The sequence below is a fragment of the Dermacentor silvarum genome, unplaced genomic scaffold (genome assembly GCF_013339745.2).
Source record: "Dermacentor silvarum isolate Dsil-2018 unplaced genomic scaffold, BIME_Dsil_1.4 Seq536, whole genome shotgun sequence".
NCBI lineage: Eukaryota > Metazoa > Arthropoda > Arachnida > Ixodida > Ixodidae > Dermacentor > Dermacentor silvarum.
The window spans coordinates 117,532-133,721 of NW_023606392.1; the positions used below are offsets into that span (position 1 = coordinate 117,532).

A 16,190-nucleotide genomic window follows, 5' to 3' on the forward strand; every position below is an offset into this window, starting at 1 on the left:
ATAATCAGTGTGTACACGTTATATCAGATGGGGAGGTATGGCGGTTTTCGGGACGTCGCGTGACAGACAGGCGAAGTTGGGAGTGGCCCAAAAATTTTTGACCAATCGTGGAGGCTGATTGCAGAAATCGGAATCAAAACAGTTTGGAATCATTTTACGTTATAGCGCCCCGAGGTAGCGGAAAACCTTGAGCAGGACATAACGGCTAGATTTGCCATCTGCGCCGATGACTATATTATATTGGTAGAAGCAGCAGACTATATGTTGGCAAAGAAATGATGCAGACCGAGCTGCAGGCAGCCCTACTCAGTTTAGAGGCAATTTTTAAGGAAATAGGTCTGCAGCTCGCTCCGCATAAAATAGAACTTATCAGCACAGACGGCAAGCATCGCACCAACCCCAACATGTACATCTCGCTCCACATTAGAGCGCACACCATGCAATCAAAAAACGGACAGATCAATGGACAGATCAAAGTCCCAGATCTACCTATTGCCAGCTGCAACAGCCCACAAAAGTGGGTACGCGTACTGCGACAGGCATGGCCATCCATGTTACATATGATACGTCGATTTTCAAACAAATACGGGGGAGCTCGACAACACGCCTGTCGAACTCTCGCGACAGGCATGTCGCGAGAGTCCGACAAAATCTTTCCAGCGACTCTCGCCGCTGGAAAGATTTTGTACGGCGCTCCCATATACAACTCCCCAACAGACATCCGAAATTTGGAACGCCTTCATAGGGCCACCCTCCGCACTATCACAGGACTCCCTAAACACACTAAGATACCTAAATTTGAACGCGCTGTGCGCTTGCCTTCACTGCAAGACGTCATCCGCGAAGCCCACACTCGACATCATGTCCGCATGGAAAACACGCCACAAGGCCGCCGCCTTGTGGCTTGGGATTATCAACAACATGACGATGCGCTCCCTCTCAACCTGTCCTTACCCTCATGGGAAACCCCGATTGCTTCTCGACGGTTCCGTCGTCCCATACCTCGCAATAACGCTGCTGCCCGCCAACTACTTGCCACGCGACAACTCAAGTCAGCGAGCTTAGATACAATTGATATCTACGCTGACATGGCTCTCTGGTGAACAGGCCTATAAGGGGCCTACAGCTGCGACCTTCCATGCGGTTCCCCAGTGCATGCTGAACTCCCTGCTATCTGGGGAGCGACTGCAAGCCTCCCATACACCATACAGAAACCGGTCCGTGTTTTTAAAGTTCACTGATTCACACACAGCCTACTCTGAAATATTTCGCCCAGCCTCGGAGGATGCTACAGCTTCTGCTATTCAACGCATCGTTCGTAGGCACGAAAAATGAAACATTCCGAGAGAAATCATCTGGACGCCGGGACATACTGGTGTACCCGGGGGCAATACGGCGGCACACGCCGCTGCTGCTTCCGCAGGTGGGTCGACCAATCTTTCTCTGCCCCCACCCCTCAGGGTGAACACGTATGAGCTCCATATGGCTCCCTCGGTAACCACCATGAACTATACTATATGTGCGCACGTCCCTGCGCACTTGAAGTAGACGGCGTTTTCAGCAGGTCACCCCACCTGTCCCCTTTTCGAGCAAGTCCCCCCTTTCACGCTCTCAAGAGGTCTTCGACAACAAGGTTTTTCGCAAATTCAGCCTACACACCACACTCTATAGCAACAAGGCAACAACCCGACATTACTACAGTGACGTGCAAGATCTGCGGGCTGCGCTACCGCGCAGACCTTCATCATTTATTATGGCAATGTTCTGCGTTCGATACAGGAAGAATGACCATACAAGCTTTACATTGCACGAATTACCGTGAAGCGTTGCTCGCTGATCCTAACACGCAGCTATTATCTGCCACATATGGTAGTCAGAGGGGCCTGATAAGGGTGGTTTAGGGGGACTGATAAACCAGGCTCCTGATCGCACACAGCATCAGCACAAGTGACCGTCACTCAAACGACTGGAAACCATAACCATGTGAACGACTTTGTAGTCTGGCAACGCCCCGTTCATCCCCACATAGGACCTGCGCCTAAATGACTTTCAATCAATTGACGCAGTGAAAACGAGTTTACCAATTCAGAATTCAGCTTCCGTCACCACCGGCGCGCCGGCAGTCTTAACATATTCGCAACGACGCGTAGGCAACGTGGCTGTATGTTTTTGCACAAGAACGGACTTCGAAACGGGACATAACGGCCCACACGCACAGTATGGTTCGTGTTTCATTTATTTTTTACTTATTTCGTCACGTTTCGAAACAGCGAGTTCTGCTGACCATGTTCTGCTGGAACCTTGGTTGAAAAGCAAGAATTTTAATATTTTACCGATATACCGATACAACCTACCGTATGTAGTATTGAATTCGAGAGCATGTGAATCTCGCGTTTCCTAGCATTATATTCTTTTACGACGAATTCTGGCACTTAAGGAATCATTATAAATTATAATAGCTGAGCGAGCAATGTAACTGTTTTCTGGTTTTCCCGTCTTCATTATTACATTTCTCTACGCTTTATTTGGTACACGACTCTGATTATGCCATCTAATTCTTAGGAAACATAAATGTTAGCACAACAACTGGTGAAGTTGAATTAAGCTGAAAGGTGCACAAAGCCGCAGCATATTTGGCTGTCGTTCCAAAAAGCACCCACATGCCCTAAACGCCGCTTATGAAAGTGCATAACCAGGCAGAAGCAAAACTCGAGCCAATATGAGCCTATATTTTCGTGCTAATATGAGCATATTTAGCACGAAAATATCTAACAAAACCGAAGAATCTATCGTACGCGTATGGTGGCCATAACACAGAGCACCTATAGCCATAATACGAGAACTTGAAATAGAGTGTGTAATTTGAAATTGCCGCGATTCGCATGGTTCTGCGGCTTCCGCCTCGCAACGAAAACAGAAGCTAAGTATCGCAAAAACGAGCGCTAAATTACCGCAAGAACAGCCAAAAATGCTACGCAAGACATTTTCAACATAAAATGACAAGTTTATTTATTGTTCATTTTTTTCTGCGTTAGGAAAATATTTTATGTCGTCTTTTTTTATTAGGATAGCCTCGCTAGTATCGATATCAGCATGTGTTGGAAAACAAGCAAACACAAGGGTAGCCGCGCGGTAAGCTGGTCGTGAAATCCATTGAAATCAGGCTGTGCCGTGTGTGCGGAGTCTGAGATTTTAAACATTAGTGGAGTTTTAATAGGCCACAAAGAACATTAGATAATGGCTAATGCTGTAACGCTATCTGTAGCGGTGTGGGAATATGTCCATTTCTCGGGAACATGGACGGCGTACCCGCCGGACGTCTGCGAAAAGCTTGAACGGGCGAGGATCAAGTCGGAAAGCAAGGATGAAACGAAAGTACCGATTGACATCTCGTGCAGCGGTGTCAAAGCTCACTTTGTTGATGTTGTGAAAATGCAGCAAGTCTTTGGCGACGAACCGGATCACTGTAAGCGCACATACTCTCCGTGGCCCTCGCTGCACGTGCTGTAGTCTGATGCCTGTCGTAAGCGTGATGGTGCATGACAAAATTACAGGTGCTGCTTCCCCGGTACGAAGGAATCTGTATCCTCTTGACAGCGCTCCGGCGAAAGGAGTCAACTGGGAATGGCGAACGAACAGCGGAGAGTGGTATCCTTACAGCGTTCATCTCTCTTGCCTCATTGAAAAAGCCAAGGAACAGGTATGTGAAATTTCGTTTCTAATGGCGTTTTTCACTGGTCGATTCGGAGCAGGATTTCTTGCTCCGCGGCAACGAATTCCAATTTAACTGGTCGATCAGGAGCGGGTTCGCGCTTTCCTCTTTGGTGCTTTCCACTGGTCGTTTCGGATCAACTCGCTCCGCGCCAGATCGCTCTCACTTGCTCCGCCAACGAGGCGCGGATTCGGGCGGAAATAGCCCGCGTCACTTCAGTCTTTAAAAGTGAAATCGGTGCGCACAACCACGACCTACTGGAACTCCAGACCTGCACAGATACCCGGCTTCTATGGGAGCCGCGTGCGCCCACTCTCGTTCAACTGGTGGCCATAGGTGGCGCTTTTATAACCTGTTCGTCTGTATTGCGGACTAAGATGTACCGAGTCAAGTACCAAGGTATAGACACGTTGTGCTGTGCGTGTGGAGAAGAAGAGGAAACGGCTGAACACCTCATACTTGTCTGTAAAGGGCTTAACCCTACAGTGCAAGGCAACGGGGCTGATTTTTTCAAAGCATTGGGGTTTAGGGACAGTGAAGGCAAAATAGACTAACCAAATAGCGGGTAGAAATAACCAAACAGAGGTTATCTGATTGGTGGATAAAATCAAGGCAGGGGTGAAATTTCACCCGCCACAAAGTACAAAATATGTTAATAGTCATGGCCAGGTGGCGTATGCCACTGCCCGGTTTAAAGGGTTCAGCCTCATCCATCCGTCTGCTACTCGGCGGCGGCTGGGCGGCGTTCGAATGTGGGCACCTGCTCATCTGTGGCGGACTGCTAGCATATGTGACAATTTCTTGCGAAGACAACAGCTAGTATGCCAAAATTGTTTAAGTGTACTCATTGTAGCGCTATGTAATAACGTGTAAAATAGTAGACGAATTCTTTCTAGGTTTGCCATTATGTGAAAATATTGTGCCGCTCCACACAAGGAAAAAAAACAACTGATCGAGTGATTGTTTACGTGTTTGTTTGGTCCGTCGAATACGCATCGCAAAGCTTTTATGTAACTGTGAAAACTGATGCTAGATTCCTTGCTTTGTTCTGACTTACATGATGGCCCACAGCAGTATAACATAATGTGATCGTTTACGTTATCCCATCTGTATAATTAACTCAAGCAAGCTTCATGCGTCCAAGGCTGAAGTTACATGCCTTCTGCAGCGTCTGCAGATTCACGCAGTCTGTGTGTGGTCTGCGTATACATATTTGTGACACAAAGATGAAAGTAACAGTGAAATCTATTTACAGCTGATAATACAAGAGACAGGCAGCGCAGGCAAGTCCCTAACGTTGTTGTCTTCCGACACCAGCTCGTGCCCTTCTTCTTCCACCTTGTTCGCAGCGTTGTAACATATGGCCCTCCGGCGTGGAAGCACCGTCCCGGTGCGTCTTATGTAGATGAAGACTGGTAGCGTTTGAGGCGGCCAACATGCACGACGTCACGGGGAGGCTGGGCAGAGCAAGCGGGAGTCGTGACCGACTCCCGCTGGTCCTTACTGGGTCCTCCGCCAGGTGACAGCTGTCGTATGTTACAGCTGTCACCTGGCGGAGGACCCAGTAAGGACCAGCGTAGCGCGACTAGCTTTTGATAGGCCCACGTGGCGGCTAGGAGACCATAGAAGGACAAGGTCCCCGGGAAGGAAATTAGCGTCACGTTGGCGACCATCATATGTGTTCTTCTGCTTGTTCTGGGAATTAGAAAGGCGACGAGCAATTTGACGTGCTGTCGGCTGTGGCAATGACGTCTCGGGCGTATTCCGAAGTAGAATCGAGCGGGGCAGGACGGTTGTCGAAAAGGCATACGGGGTCGCGGCCGTACAATAGATAAAGGTGAGGTAACCGGCTGTGTCGTGACACGACGAATTGTACGCGAATGTGACGAAGGGGAGAGCATTGTCCCAGTCACGGTGGGCATCGGAAACATACATTGATAGCATGTCGGTGATGGTGCGATTAAGGCGCTCAGTCAAGCCGTTCGTCTGCGGATGGTAGGCAGTAGTGAGCTTGTGCTTGGTGGCGGAAGAACGGAGTAGGTCGTCCACAACTCGGGAGAGGAAATACCGGCCGCGGTCTGTAAGAAGTTGATGAGAAGCGCCGTGATGAAGGATGATGTTGTGCAAAAGAAATTCAGCGACGTTGGTCGTGCAGGATGTCGGAAGAGCTTTGGTGATCGTGTACCGAGTTGCATAGTCGGTAGCGACAGCAATCCACTTGTTGCCAGAAGCGGATATAGGGAAAGGTCCAAGCAGGTCTAACCCAATGCGAAAGAACGGTTTGGATGGCACGTCGATAGGTTGAAGGCGACCAGCTGAGAGTAGAGGTGGCTTTTTCCGGCGCTGACATAACTCGCAAGAAGCGACGTAGCGGTTGACAGATCGGTATAGACCGGGCCAAAAGAATCGGCGTCGTGCACGATTGTACTTGCGAGAGACGCCAAGGTGACCAGCCGTGGGTACATCGTGTAACTGAGAGAGAATGGTGGCACGCAGATGGCGGGGAATGACAAACAGCAGCTCGGGACCACTAGGGTGCATGCTGCGCCGATACAACGTGCCGTCCTGGATGAGAAACAGTCGAAGGGAGGGGTCAGACGGCGCAGACGCGAGCTTGTCCATGACGTCACGTATATAGGGGTCACGGCGCTGCTCGGTGGCGAGGTCAGCGAATGCAGAGAGCGAGGGAGCAGGAGTGTCGGTCGCACAAATATCCGGATGGTCCACAGGATGACGTGACAGACAGTCAACATGTTGGTGTAAACGACCCGACTTGTAGGCCACGGTGTACGGGTACTCCTGAAGTGACCGAGGCGGCCTGGTAGGGTCCTTCAGGGAAGAGAGCCAGCACAGCACGTGGCGGTCTGTAGTGACTGTAAATGGCCAACCGTATAAGTATGGACGAAATTTCGCGACGGCCCAGACAAGTGCAAGGCACTCTCGCTCGGTGATAGAATTGTTGCGTTCAGCAGCCGAAAGCAAACGACTTGCGTATGCAATCACACGGTCATTCCCTCGCTGACGCTGAGACAAAATTGCGCCGATTCCATGACCACTGGCGTCAGTGCGGACTTCCGTAGGCACAGACCGGGTCGAAGTGCGTCAAAATAGGTGGAGATGTCAACAGGGAGATGAGTTTCGAGAAGGCGGTCGCTTGCTCAGGGCCCCAGGTAAATGAAGCATCAGCTTTCAGAAGTGCAGTAAGAGGTCGGGCGACTTCCGCAAAGTTGTGAACAAAGCGGCGGAAGTAAGAACACAGGCCCACAAAGCTCCGTACATCCTTGGCGCTGGTCGGTACGGGAAAATTCTGCACAGCCCGCACTTTATCTGGGTCTGGGCGCACACCAGATGAGTCAACAAGATGGCCAAGGATAGTGATTTGGCAGTGACCGAAGTGACACTTAGACGAATTAAGCTGGAGGCCAGCATTTCGAAATACAGAAAGAACTAATGAAAGGCGCTCGAGGTGTGTGGCAAACGTAGGAGCGAAAACGATGACGTCATCTAGGTAACAAAGACAGATGGACCACTTGAGTCCATGCAGAAGTGCGTCCATCATACGTTCGAACGTGGCTGGGGCATTACACAAGCCGAAAGGCATGACTTTGAACTGGTATAGGCCATCTGGTGTTACAAACGCTGTCTTCTCGCAGTCCATGTCGTCTACAGCAATCTGCCAGTAGCCGGACCGAAGGTCGATGGAAGAAAAATATTTCGCACCGTGAAGGCAGTCCAGCGCGTCATCGATGCGGGGGAGAGGATAAACATCTTTTTTTGTTATATTGTTCAAGTGCCGGTAGTCCACGCAGAAGTGCCAGGTGTTGTCCTTTTTTAACTAGGACTACAGGGGACGCCCACAAGCTTGAAGACGGCTCAATGCCCAGAGAAAGCATCTTTTCGACTTCCGTTTGAATAACTTGTCGCTCATGCAAGGACACCCGATATGGTCTCCGGCGAATCGGATGGGCGTCGCCAGTGTCAATGACGTGTTTCGCAATGGAAGTCTGCCCTAAAGGGCGACCATCGAAGTAAAAAATGTCGCTGAATGAGGCGAGAAAACGACGTAACTGGTCGGCGTGCTGAGGCGCGAGATCAGGAGAAATCATGTTAGAGACGTCGGGTAAGGTAGTTCGTGAAGAAGGGCGATGAAGCACCTTGAGACGACGTTTCAGTCGTCAAGGCCGAGTTGGTAGTCTTCGCAAGATGACAGCGCGCCTAAACCTATGTCTTGCGGTAGAACGTGGCTGTATGGTCCGAAGTTTAGAATAGGCAGGCACGTGGAATTGTTCGTAACAATGACGACAGTGTGAGGAAGTGCAATGTTATGGGTCAGGGGGACGTCCGAAATAGGAGAGACGATGTAATCGCCGTCAGGCACATGTGGCGAGGGCGAAAGAACGACGCACGTCATAGCTTGGGGGGCAAGACGAATTTGCTCGGTTGAACACAATCTGCTGGAAACTTCCTGAGGAGGGTCAGAAGAGCAGGGCAAATCAAACTGAACAAGTCCCGTGGAGCAATCAATCAACGCCGAATGCGCTGATAGAAAATCGAGACCCAAAATAACGTCGTGGGGACATTCTTCCAGAATAGTGAAAAGAACAGAGGTCTGACGGCCGGCGACAATGACACGAGCAGCGCACATTCCTATGACGGCCGGTGTTCTGCCATCAGCGACCCGCACAACACAGGACGCAGCAGGTGTGATGACTTTAGTCAGGCGTCGAAGATGGTCACTCATAACAGAGATGTGCGCGCCGGCAACAAAGCCGTCACAAGGACACCATCCACATACACCTGAAGTAAATTTATATCCATCGGCAGGGTCAGCAGAGGAATTTCAGTCCGGGTCGATGTAGCAGCGTCACCCCTCGGAGCTGCACCCGTCAGTTTTCCGACGAGCGCCGGTACACGGGCGACGGAGAACGGCGAACAGTAGCTGGGTGAGGCAGGGGCCATCGAGGATAAGCCAAACGACTCGGCCGTGTAGGTGGCGAGGTCTCAGCACGGTGGTAAGGCTCTGTGGGTTCTTGCGGCGGCGGGCGACTACCTGGTGAGCGATGGTCTGGTTGGAATGGAGATCGAAATGAGCATGTCCAGGTGTTGCGGCAGTACTGCAACAGTGATGTTCAGTGACTGCATCAGTAGCGTGTCCAGGTGTTGCTACAGTACTGCAACAGTGAGGTTCAGTGACGAGAAATATGTCCAACATGTCGGCAGTTAAAGCAAATAGGCCCGTCATCTGGTGTTCGCCATTCCATTGGGTTACGATAGGGCCGTGAGAGGTACTGGTTCCGCGGAGCCGGGACAGTAGTAGTAAAGGCATCGGATAGGTTGATGGGGCAAACGGAGGGAACACCAAGGTTCGCCAGTTCTTCGGGAACGACAGACTGGATTAGGGAAACCGTCGGTCAAAAATCGTTCGGGGCATACGTCTGGGAGTTCACCGGCGATGCGGCCTCTATCTCTCGATGAACGATGCGCACAATGCTTTCGGACGTGGTTGGCTGGGGCGAGGAATGGTCTTCGCACGATGATGTAGCGGCTGTATTCGGAAGACGGGTATAGTGATGGACAATTCGATGGCCTTTAGCTTCTTCGAAATGTCTGCATTCACTTATGATGTCGTCGATGCTGGTGCAGTTCTTGTACACGAGCAGGTTAAAGGCATCGTCAGCTATGCCCTTCAGCACATGGTTCACCTTTTCATCTTCCGGCATTCGCTCGTCCACCTTGCGGCAAAGGGCAAGAACGTCCTGAATATATGTCATGTATGACTCGGTTGACGTCTGGGCGCGAGTTCCGAGTTCCCTCTTCGCGGCTCGTTGTCGCCCAACTGTCCTCCCAAAAAGGTTGCCGAGCTGTTTCTTACATTGCTCCCAACTCGTTAGCTCCTCTTTGTGTGTCTGAAACCAGACCCTTGCCGTGCCGTTCAAGTAGTAGATCAGATTGGCTAACATAACGGTCTGGTCCCACCTGTTACTTTCACTGACATGCTCGTATAGCCAGAGCCAATCTTAGACGTCCAGGTTGTCGGTCTCCGTAAACGTGCCAGGGTCGCGGGGCTGAGCCAAGGTGACGGTTGGCATGGTGGGCACCGTTGTGGTCGCCGTTGTAGCCGCTTCATCAGTCGGCATGGTGGTAACGGCCAGGCTACGTCTGCTTCGGAGCTCCGTCTCGCATGAGATGTACCCCGCAGCTCCACCAAAATGTGACACAAGGATGGAAGTAACAGTGAAATCTATTTACAGCTGATATTCCGAGACAGGCAGCGCAGGCAAGTCCTTAACGTTGTTGTCTTCCGACACCAGCTCGTGCCCTTCTTCTTCCACCTTGTTCCCAGCGTTGTAACAATATCGTCTGCGTGATTCTTTTAAATTTCCTCGTTCATATCAATATATCAAGTTCTTTATTATTGTGTTTCATTATTACTCTATTGCACTATATTTTATTCTATGAATCTTCTGGTAATCAGATTTGTTTTTCCCCTACTGCAAAGGCAACGGGAAGAAATGTTATCGTCTGCCGGCTGTACTCGTTTCCTTTCTTGCACCGCTCTTCCTACTCTATTTCGGGATCGAAATGAGAAGCAATCATTCGCAAATTTTGTTTTCTTTTTTATTTTTGTGAATTTATGCATTTACAAACAATGTAAACACTTTGTGGCTGCCGAAATAGCGGCACGAGCGCTGGAACAGATTGCAGAAGCAGACGACAGCGAACAGGTTATAGCTAGCGCCACTCTGCTCGTACGTTCCATCCCTAGCGGCAAAATGGGTGAACTAGACCAGGGGTGCTGGAGGCAGGGAGATCTGTGCAGGTCTGGAGTTCAGTAGGTCGTGCGCACAACATCCGGTGTGTTCCAATTCTGGCCAGCATCAGAGACTGTCTATGTAGACATCTAAGGAGACAGCCGAGACAGCTTCGAGGCCACATAATGGAACTCGTTTTAACCGTCTGGATGACTTATGGAAGACAAGAAACTCAACGTATGGAAGACAAGAAGACACAACGAGAAAAAAACATTGAGAAAAACACAAATTAGTTCTGTATTTTAAGTCCTTGCACCTGCAAACCTATGAAAAACACGATGTGACTTACATTAAGGGCTAGGAAAGCGTGTCCACCTTTTCTTGTGCGCTGATGACCTTCCTGTCGGCTTTCCAAGCATCGTGCTCAGCCGCCATCTTGTTTGGACAGGAAAGTAGCCTGCATCATTTCTGACTTCGATGCTGTCTTCGCGAAGCTGTCTACTTTGACGCCTTCGTGAGAATTGGAATATGACTTAAGATGGCCGCTGTCTACTTTGCCGTCTTGGGCGAGTATTAGAACACAGCCATTGTGTATTGTGCTGCTACGCAAAAAGCTGCGTTCGCTGCTGCTGTAGAGCTCAGGTTTAGCGATGAGAGCAGTTCGAACAGTAGCTCTTCCAGCTCGGACGGCAGCGATTATGAGGTTACGCAGGCGCTGTACGAAGTCTTCTCTGAACAGCCACGCAAATGTCCAAGGATTGTCGGATTCGTTACGTTGTGCGGCTATACTGAGATGAAGAGGTAAGCATTGCCCAACTTTAATACTGGAGATATCTCGTTATTCCGTCTGGTAAATATTTACTTGTTTGCAGTTCCGCATGAACTTGAGAGTTTCGAGAGCTGTAGCGGACAACCTGATCAGGAGGTTCGAGAACTCTGATTTCTGTCCTTGCAGTGATCATGGCAGGTACCCTTCTAAAACCGCTGAAGAGCACGTTCTGGTCTTCCTTTGGTGAGTCATTGAGTTGTTTAAAGTCTTGTGTGCCTGTTTACTTAACCTTACGTCCAGCTTTCAAGTAGTGAAATTTAGTGCAATTTTGTGGTGTTCGTTCCGTCACGGCCGCTTGATCAAAATGCACAAGGTGTGCGATTAGATCGAGCGCTTGTGTTTTTGCATTCCAAAGTCATTCAAAGCCTTAAATGTTTATTTCCATAAAACATCAATTGACTCCTTTACGCAGAAATTGTTTCTGTCTCTTTTTATTGCATTTGAAGATTGCCGACACTGCATAAATGTCCAGCATGAGATCCCCTGGTTCACATGCAACACACCTGAACCGCATTCGTAAATGCCGAAGAAAATGATTGACGCAAGGGCCACTTTTATACACACTGTAGCTTTGAATGACAAGACAGGCACCAGTCTATCTTGCGCATTTCGGTTGTAGATGTTGAAGGATAAAATTTTAACATTTGTGCACACACCTGTATCATAGGGATAGCATCATAGGCATAGGGATAAAAGCAGCATGTAATAGACAGGCTTCCACCCTTATTTCCGTCTGAAAAGCTGTAAGGAGTGAGCATTACATTGCATACCTGGCTAATATTCCTACTATTTCTACTTTTTTGGCACAAAGCTTGGAAGCTCCATTATTGTATATAGCGCCTGAACAGATTAAAGGGCATACCATTATTTGAACGGTTAGCATTTTATTGCAGGTATTCCTTGTATTCCTTCTAACTTGCTGCTTATACTGATTGTTCATAAAATATGTATACTTTTTCAGATTCGCAGCAAATGAGGCGTGCTTGAGGGATGTAGCCAGTCGATTCGGCATTGGGGATACAACAGCATTTAGGATTGTTGAGTGCATGCTTGAGTATTTGGTGAACATCGCACGTTTCCAGGAGACCTCGGTCAGCTGTCAGAAGACTTTGAGCAGGTAAGAATTTTATTGATGTTTTACTGTTATTGATGCCATGCACTCTATTTAGCAACAATATTGTGCGACATGATGCTTTCTGTTTAGGAATTTTGGCATGATTTGGACTTATATCGTCACATGTGAACCCAGCCCGATTAAACTCGATCCCCATTTTGGCCAAAAAGCTACTCATTCAGTTCAGTTAAGCTGTGTAAATTTTAAATTTCTGTCAGAGGTGTTGCTTAATTTCTCTTAATATTGCAGGTGTATTGCAATACCATTGGATGTATTGATGGCTCATACATAAGTGTCCGGTGCTCTGCTAAAAAGGTGCGCTCTACATATATCAACAGGCACAGCTACCCATCTTTGACTTTTCAAGCTGTGTGCGACTACAAGTTTCTGGACGTCACATGTTGGCAGTCCTAGCAAAATCCATGACTCCAGGATTTTCAGGAAGTCTGGGCTGGCAGAGCGGTTGCCTGGCATTTGTTGCTTTGGGAAGTTTCATGTTCTTGGAGATGCTGCTTATCCACTTTGGGATTACATCATCACACCATTTTGGGACTATGGCCATCTGCATTCAAGACAACATGCCTTTAAACATTTTTGGCAGCAAGAGTGGAAATTGAGAATGCCTTTGGTGACCTCAAGGGTAGGTTCTGCCAGCTGCTGCACCTAGACTTCTTTTGTGTAGAAGAAATGAATAAGTTTATCATTGCTTGTTGTGTTTTGCACAACCTGTGCATTAGTTCTGGGGATGTAGATATGCCACCATATAGTGATGATGCAAGCTCAGCATGGAACTGGCAAGCACCACCAGATGATGACACCCAGAACTGCGGCCCCCTGACATCGAGTGAAGCCGCACTCCGTCGACAAGGGGAGGTAAAGCGGGATCGCTTGATTCAAGCAATGCACATTTGAGCAGGAAATGCAAACTGGTAGCTTGTGTGTGATTTTAGGGATAATGCAAATATATGTAAATATTCTAATGCAATGAAATTGTAACTAATTAAGTAATGTATGGAAAATAAGTACGAAAACTGGCGTGTGTACACATGCTCGTGCTCTGTGACATGCTGCTTGCGCCAGACATCTGAACGAGCTAGCTTCCATAGGCATGAGAAAAGTAGTTGCGTGATCATGGTCTAATGGTTAGAGCTTGGGGCTGTTGGGCTGGGTTGATGCCACGAGACTTGAATTTTTCTTTTTTTGAGGAGGCCCCCAAACAGTGCTAGAGAGGAACCTACCTACCTAAAAAAAGTGCCCAAGATGTGCCAAAGACTGTTTGAGTTACCAGGAACAGTTATAGAATGCAAAACTTTATTGTAGCAGTTGTAGAGACCCAACCATGGCCGAGCAAGTGGTGCGACTACAGCTTCTTTTAACCGATCAGTCGCATGATCGACAGGTCAATGAGACAAGTTGAAAGGCACACCACAAATGCTTTGCATCAGCCTTTGAAAGGGTAATTACCATAAGTTGTACATTTACAAGGTAAATATTTTGAGATCCAACAAACTTGCTAATGGGGCCCCACCAATTGTTATTAAAAACGAATTAATGGCAGCTGCTATTTATGAAGCGTAATTACATAAAACAAAAGTACCTAAAAAAGTAAAACAAAAAGTTACATTAACAAATATTTTACACACAAGATAATAATTGTGTAACAATTTTCTTTTACGTTGTCAGTACAATGCTCAGAAGAGAAAAAAGTGGGGTTGGTGTACATGCATGTGCAATGTTATGCATTTTCAAAATGCAGTGATGGAACTGTTGCTCCAAAAGAAAAATGCTGCTCCAAATTAATTATTGTTGGTAACTTATCTGAAATGGTGCTGGGAAATTCGATCTCATACTGATTATGAACTGCTACTGTGGCAACTGTGATATGTGACTGATTACTTTTAGATTGTGATGCTCAGCTTTACTGGCTTTGATCTCGTTTCTGCCACAAGAATTGGCATTTTAAATATATAGCTCATTTAGCTGTATTTTTGAACTTGACTGCCACAGTATTTTTGTGAAATGTAAAAGTGACTGAGATAAATTCGATGTCATATCGATTATTAACTGCTGCTTTGGCAATGGTTATATGTGATTGTCGTTACCTTTATAATGTGTTGCTCAGCTTTACCGGTTTGATGTCATTTGTGCCACAAGTACTGGTATATTTATTATATAGCTCATTTTACTGCGCGTTTCAGACCCATCCATCTTCTTGATTGTTTGTTTCTTGCAATTTGCATTGATTATTGTATGTGCATTATGTTTCATAATAAATATTAATATGTATAAGACGCTTCAGTGGTGCTTTTTACTCCAGGAGCCGTATGGTATATCTTGCCATCTGCTCCAAATACACCAATAGATGCTCGTAACGAGCATTTTTTTCTGCTCCGGAAAGTAAAATGTTGCTTCCATCACTGAAAGTGTGATTGCTTTGTTTTTTTAAGGAATGTGTACAACGTTGTTAGTAGAGTTAAGTTGAAAACTTTTCTTAAACAGTGTAATTTCATTCTCGCTGCTTTCTGCTTTGCCCTGCGTTCTTCAATCCCTTATACCTTCTCCAATAATGCAGTCATTTGTAGGATCCGCGCTGTACTTCGCCGATTTTTTATGCCATCATCTCTGGGCTGCTGCTCCTGCTCAAGGGAACCAGCAGCAGTCTCTGTGGCACTACTAGCCGAACTTGTAGTTCTAGATGTGCCAAGGCAGAAAGACTGATGCTGGTGACTGTTGGTATGTCTTTCTTGACACCACGCGGCTCGCGTCCCTCACCACTTCTGGTTCCAGGCTGTCCTCGAGCCACATTATGTTATCAAGCTCATCTTCATAGGGGACCTCAGTTGGCGAATTGCCCGATATATTATTTTCGACGGCTGCTACCTTTTTCCTCTTTAGCACTGTTTTATATCTCGTGCAGCACTGCTCTCTGCTCTTGGTCGCACCAATTCTTTGTCTCAGCTCTGCTGCAATTTTTTCAAACATTGCTTTTTTGTTTTTGAATTTTTAGAGGGCCTACTTGAGGGAAGTAAGTTCCATGCAAATCGAGCAGCAGCTTTGTCTCCCCACTTGTCCATTCGCACCCTGGAGTTGGAATGTTCAACAGCAAAATAAATTTTTTGACATTTATCACCATTTCGCTTGTTGTACCGAGCACTAATCTTGTATATGAAAAGTGCATAATTGCTTCAGCAATGAAGTTTAAGCTGTACTTAAGGGGGGACGTGGCAATAAAAACTTTTTATTTATGGGAATAAATTGATGAAATTTGGCATGGGGCAGGTGTGATTTGTTATGCTGATATAACTGAAATCAGGTTCGTGCTATCATAGTTTTCAAGTTGCAACACTTGACAGCCTCCAATGGTCATCCCAAAATTCATTAATTACACATGAGTTCAAGATTTTCACATCACCATGTTCGCAAAGGTTCATTCTGTGCAATAAAGCTATTGGTTTATTCTTCAAATGCCGAAATGAGCACCAAATTGTATTTTGAACTTTCCGATGCATATTGTCAAACTAATGACCTTTGCAAAAAAATGATAAGGTGCAGATAAAATGAACAACTTTGTTGCACTCAATAATGTTTCAAAATCAAAGGGCAAAAGACAATAATTTTGTCTTCATTTGTTAAGAAATGGCACTGGGATGACTGAAAGCAACTGCACAAAAAATGAAAGCTGAGAAAACTGAGCTCCAAGCCTGATTTTTTGGCAATTTTTGATGACAGCACTCTAGGAAAGTGCTGTATTCTTGATTGCTATCGTGTATTTTGTTATAATAT

At 47.1% G+C, this 16,190-nt stretch overlaps 1 protein-coding gene across 1 annotated transcript in view; it reads left to right on the forward strand.

Annotated features, from left to right (window-relative positions):
• The first annotated feature begins 3,114 nt into the window (after nucleotides 1–3,114).
• Nucleotides 3,115–16,190, forward strand: part of LOC119435216 (E3 ubiquitin-protein ligase DTX4-like) — a 62,276-nt gene continuing 49,200 nt past the window's right edge. The window contains exons 1-2 of the mRNA XM_049659747.1: nucleotides 3,115–3,466; nucleotides 3,555–3,700. Coding sequence (XP_049515704.1) covers nucleotides 3,238–3,466; nucleotides 3,555–3,700 — 375 coding nt within the window. The 5' untranslated portion in view covers nucleotides 3,115–3,237. The remainder of the gene's footprint in view (nucleotides 3,467–3,554; nucleotides 3,701–16,190) is intronic.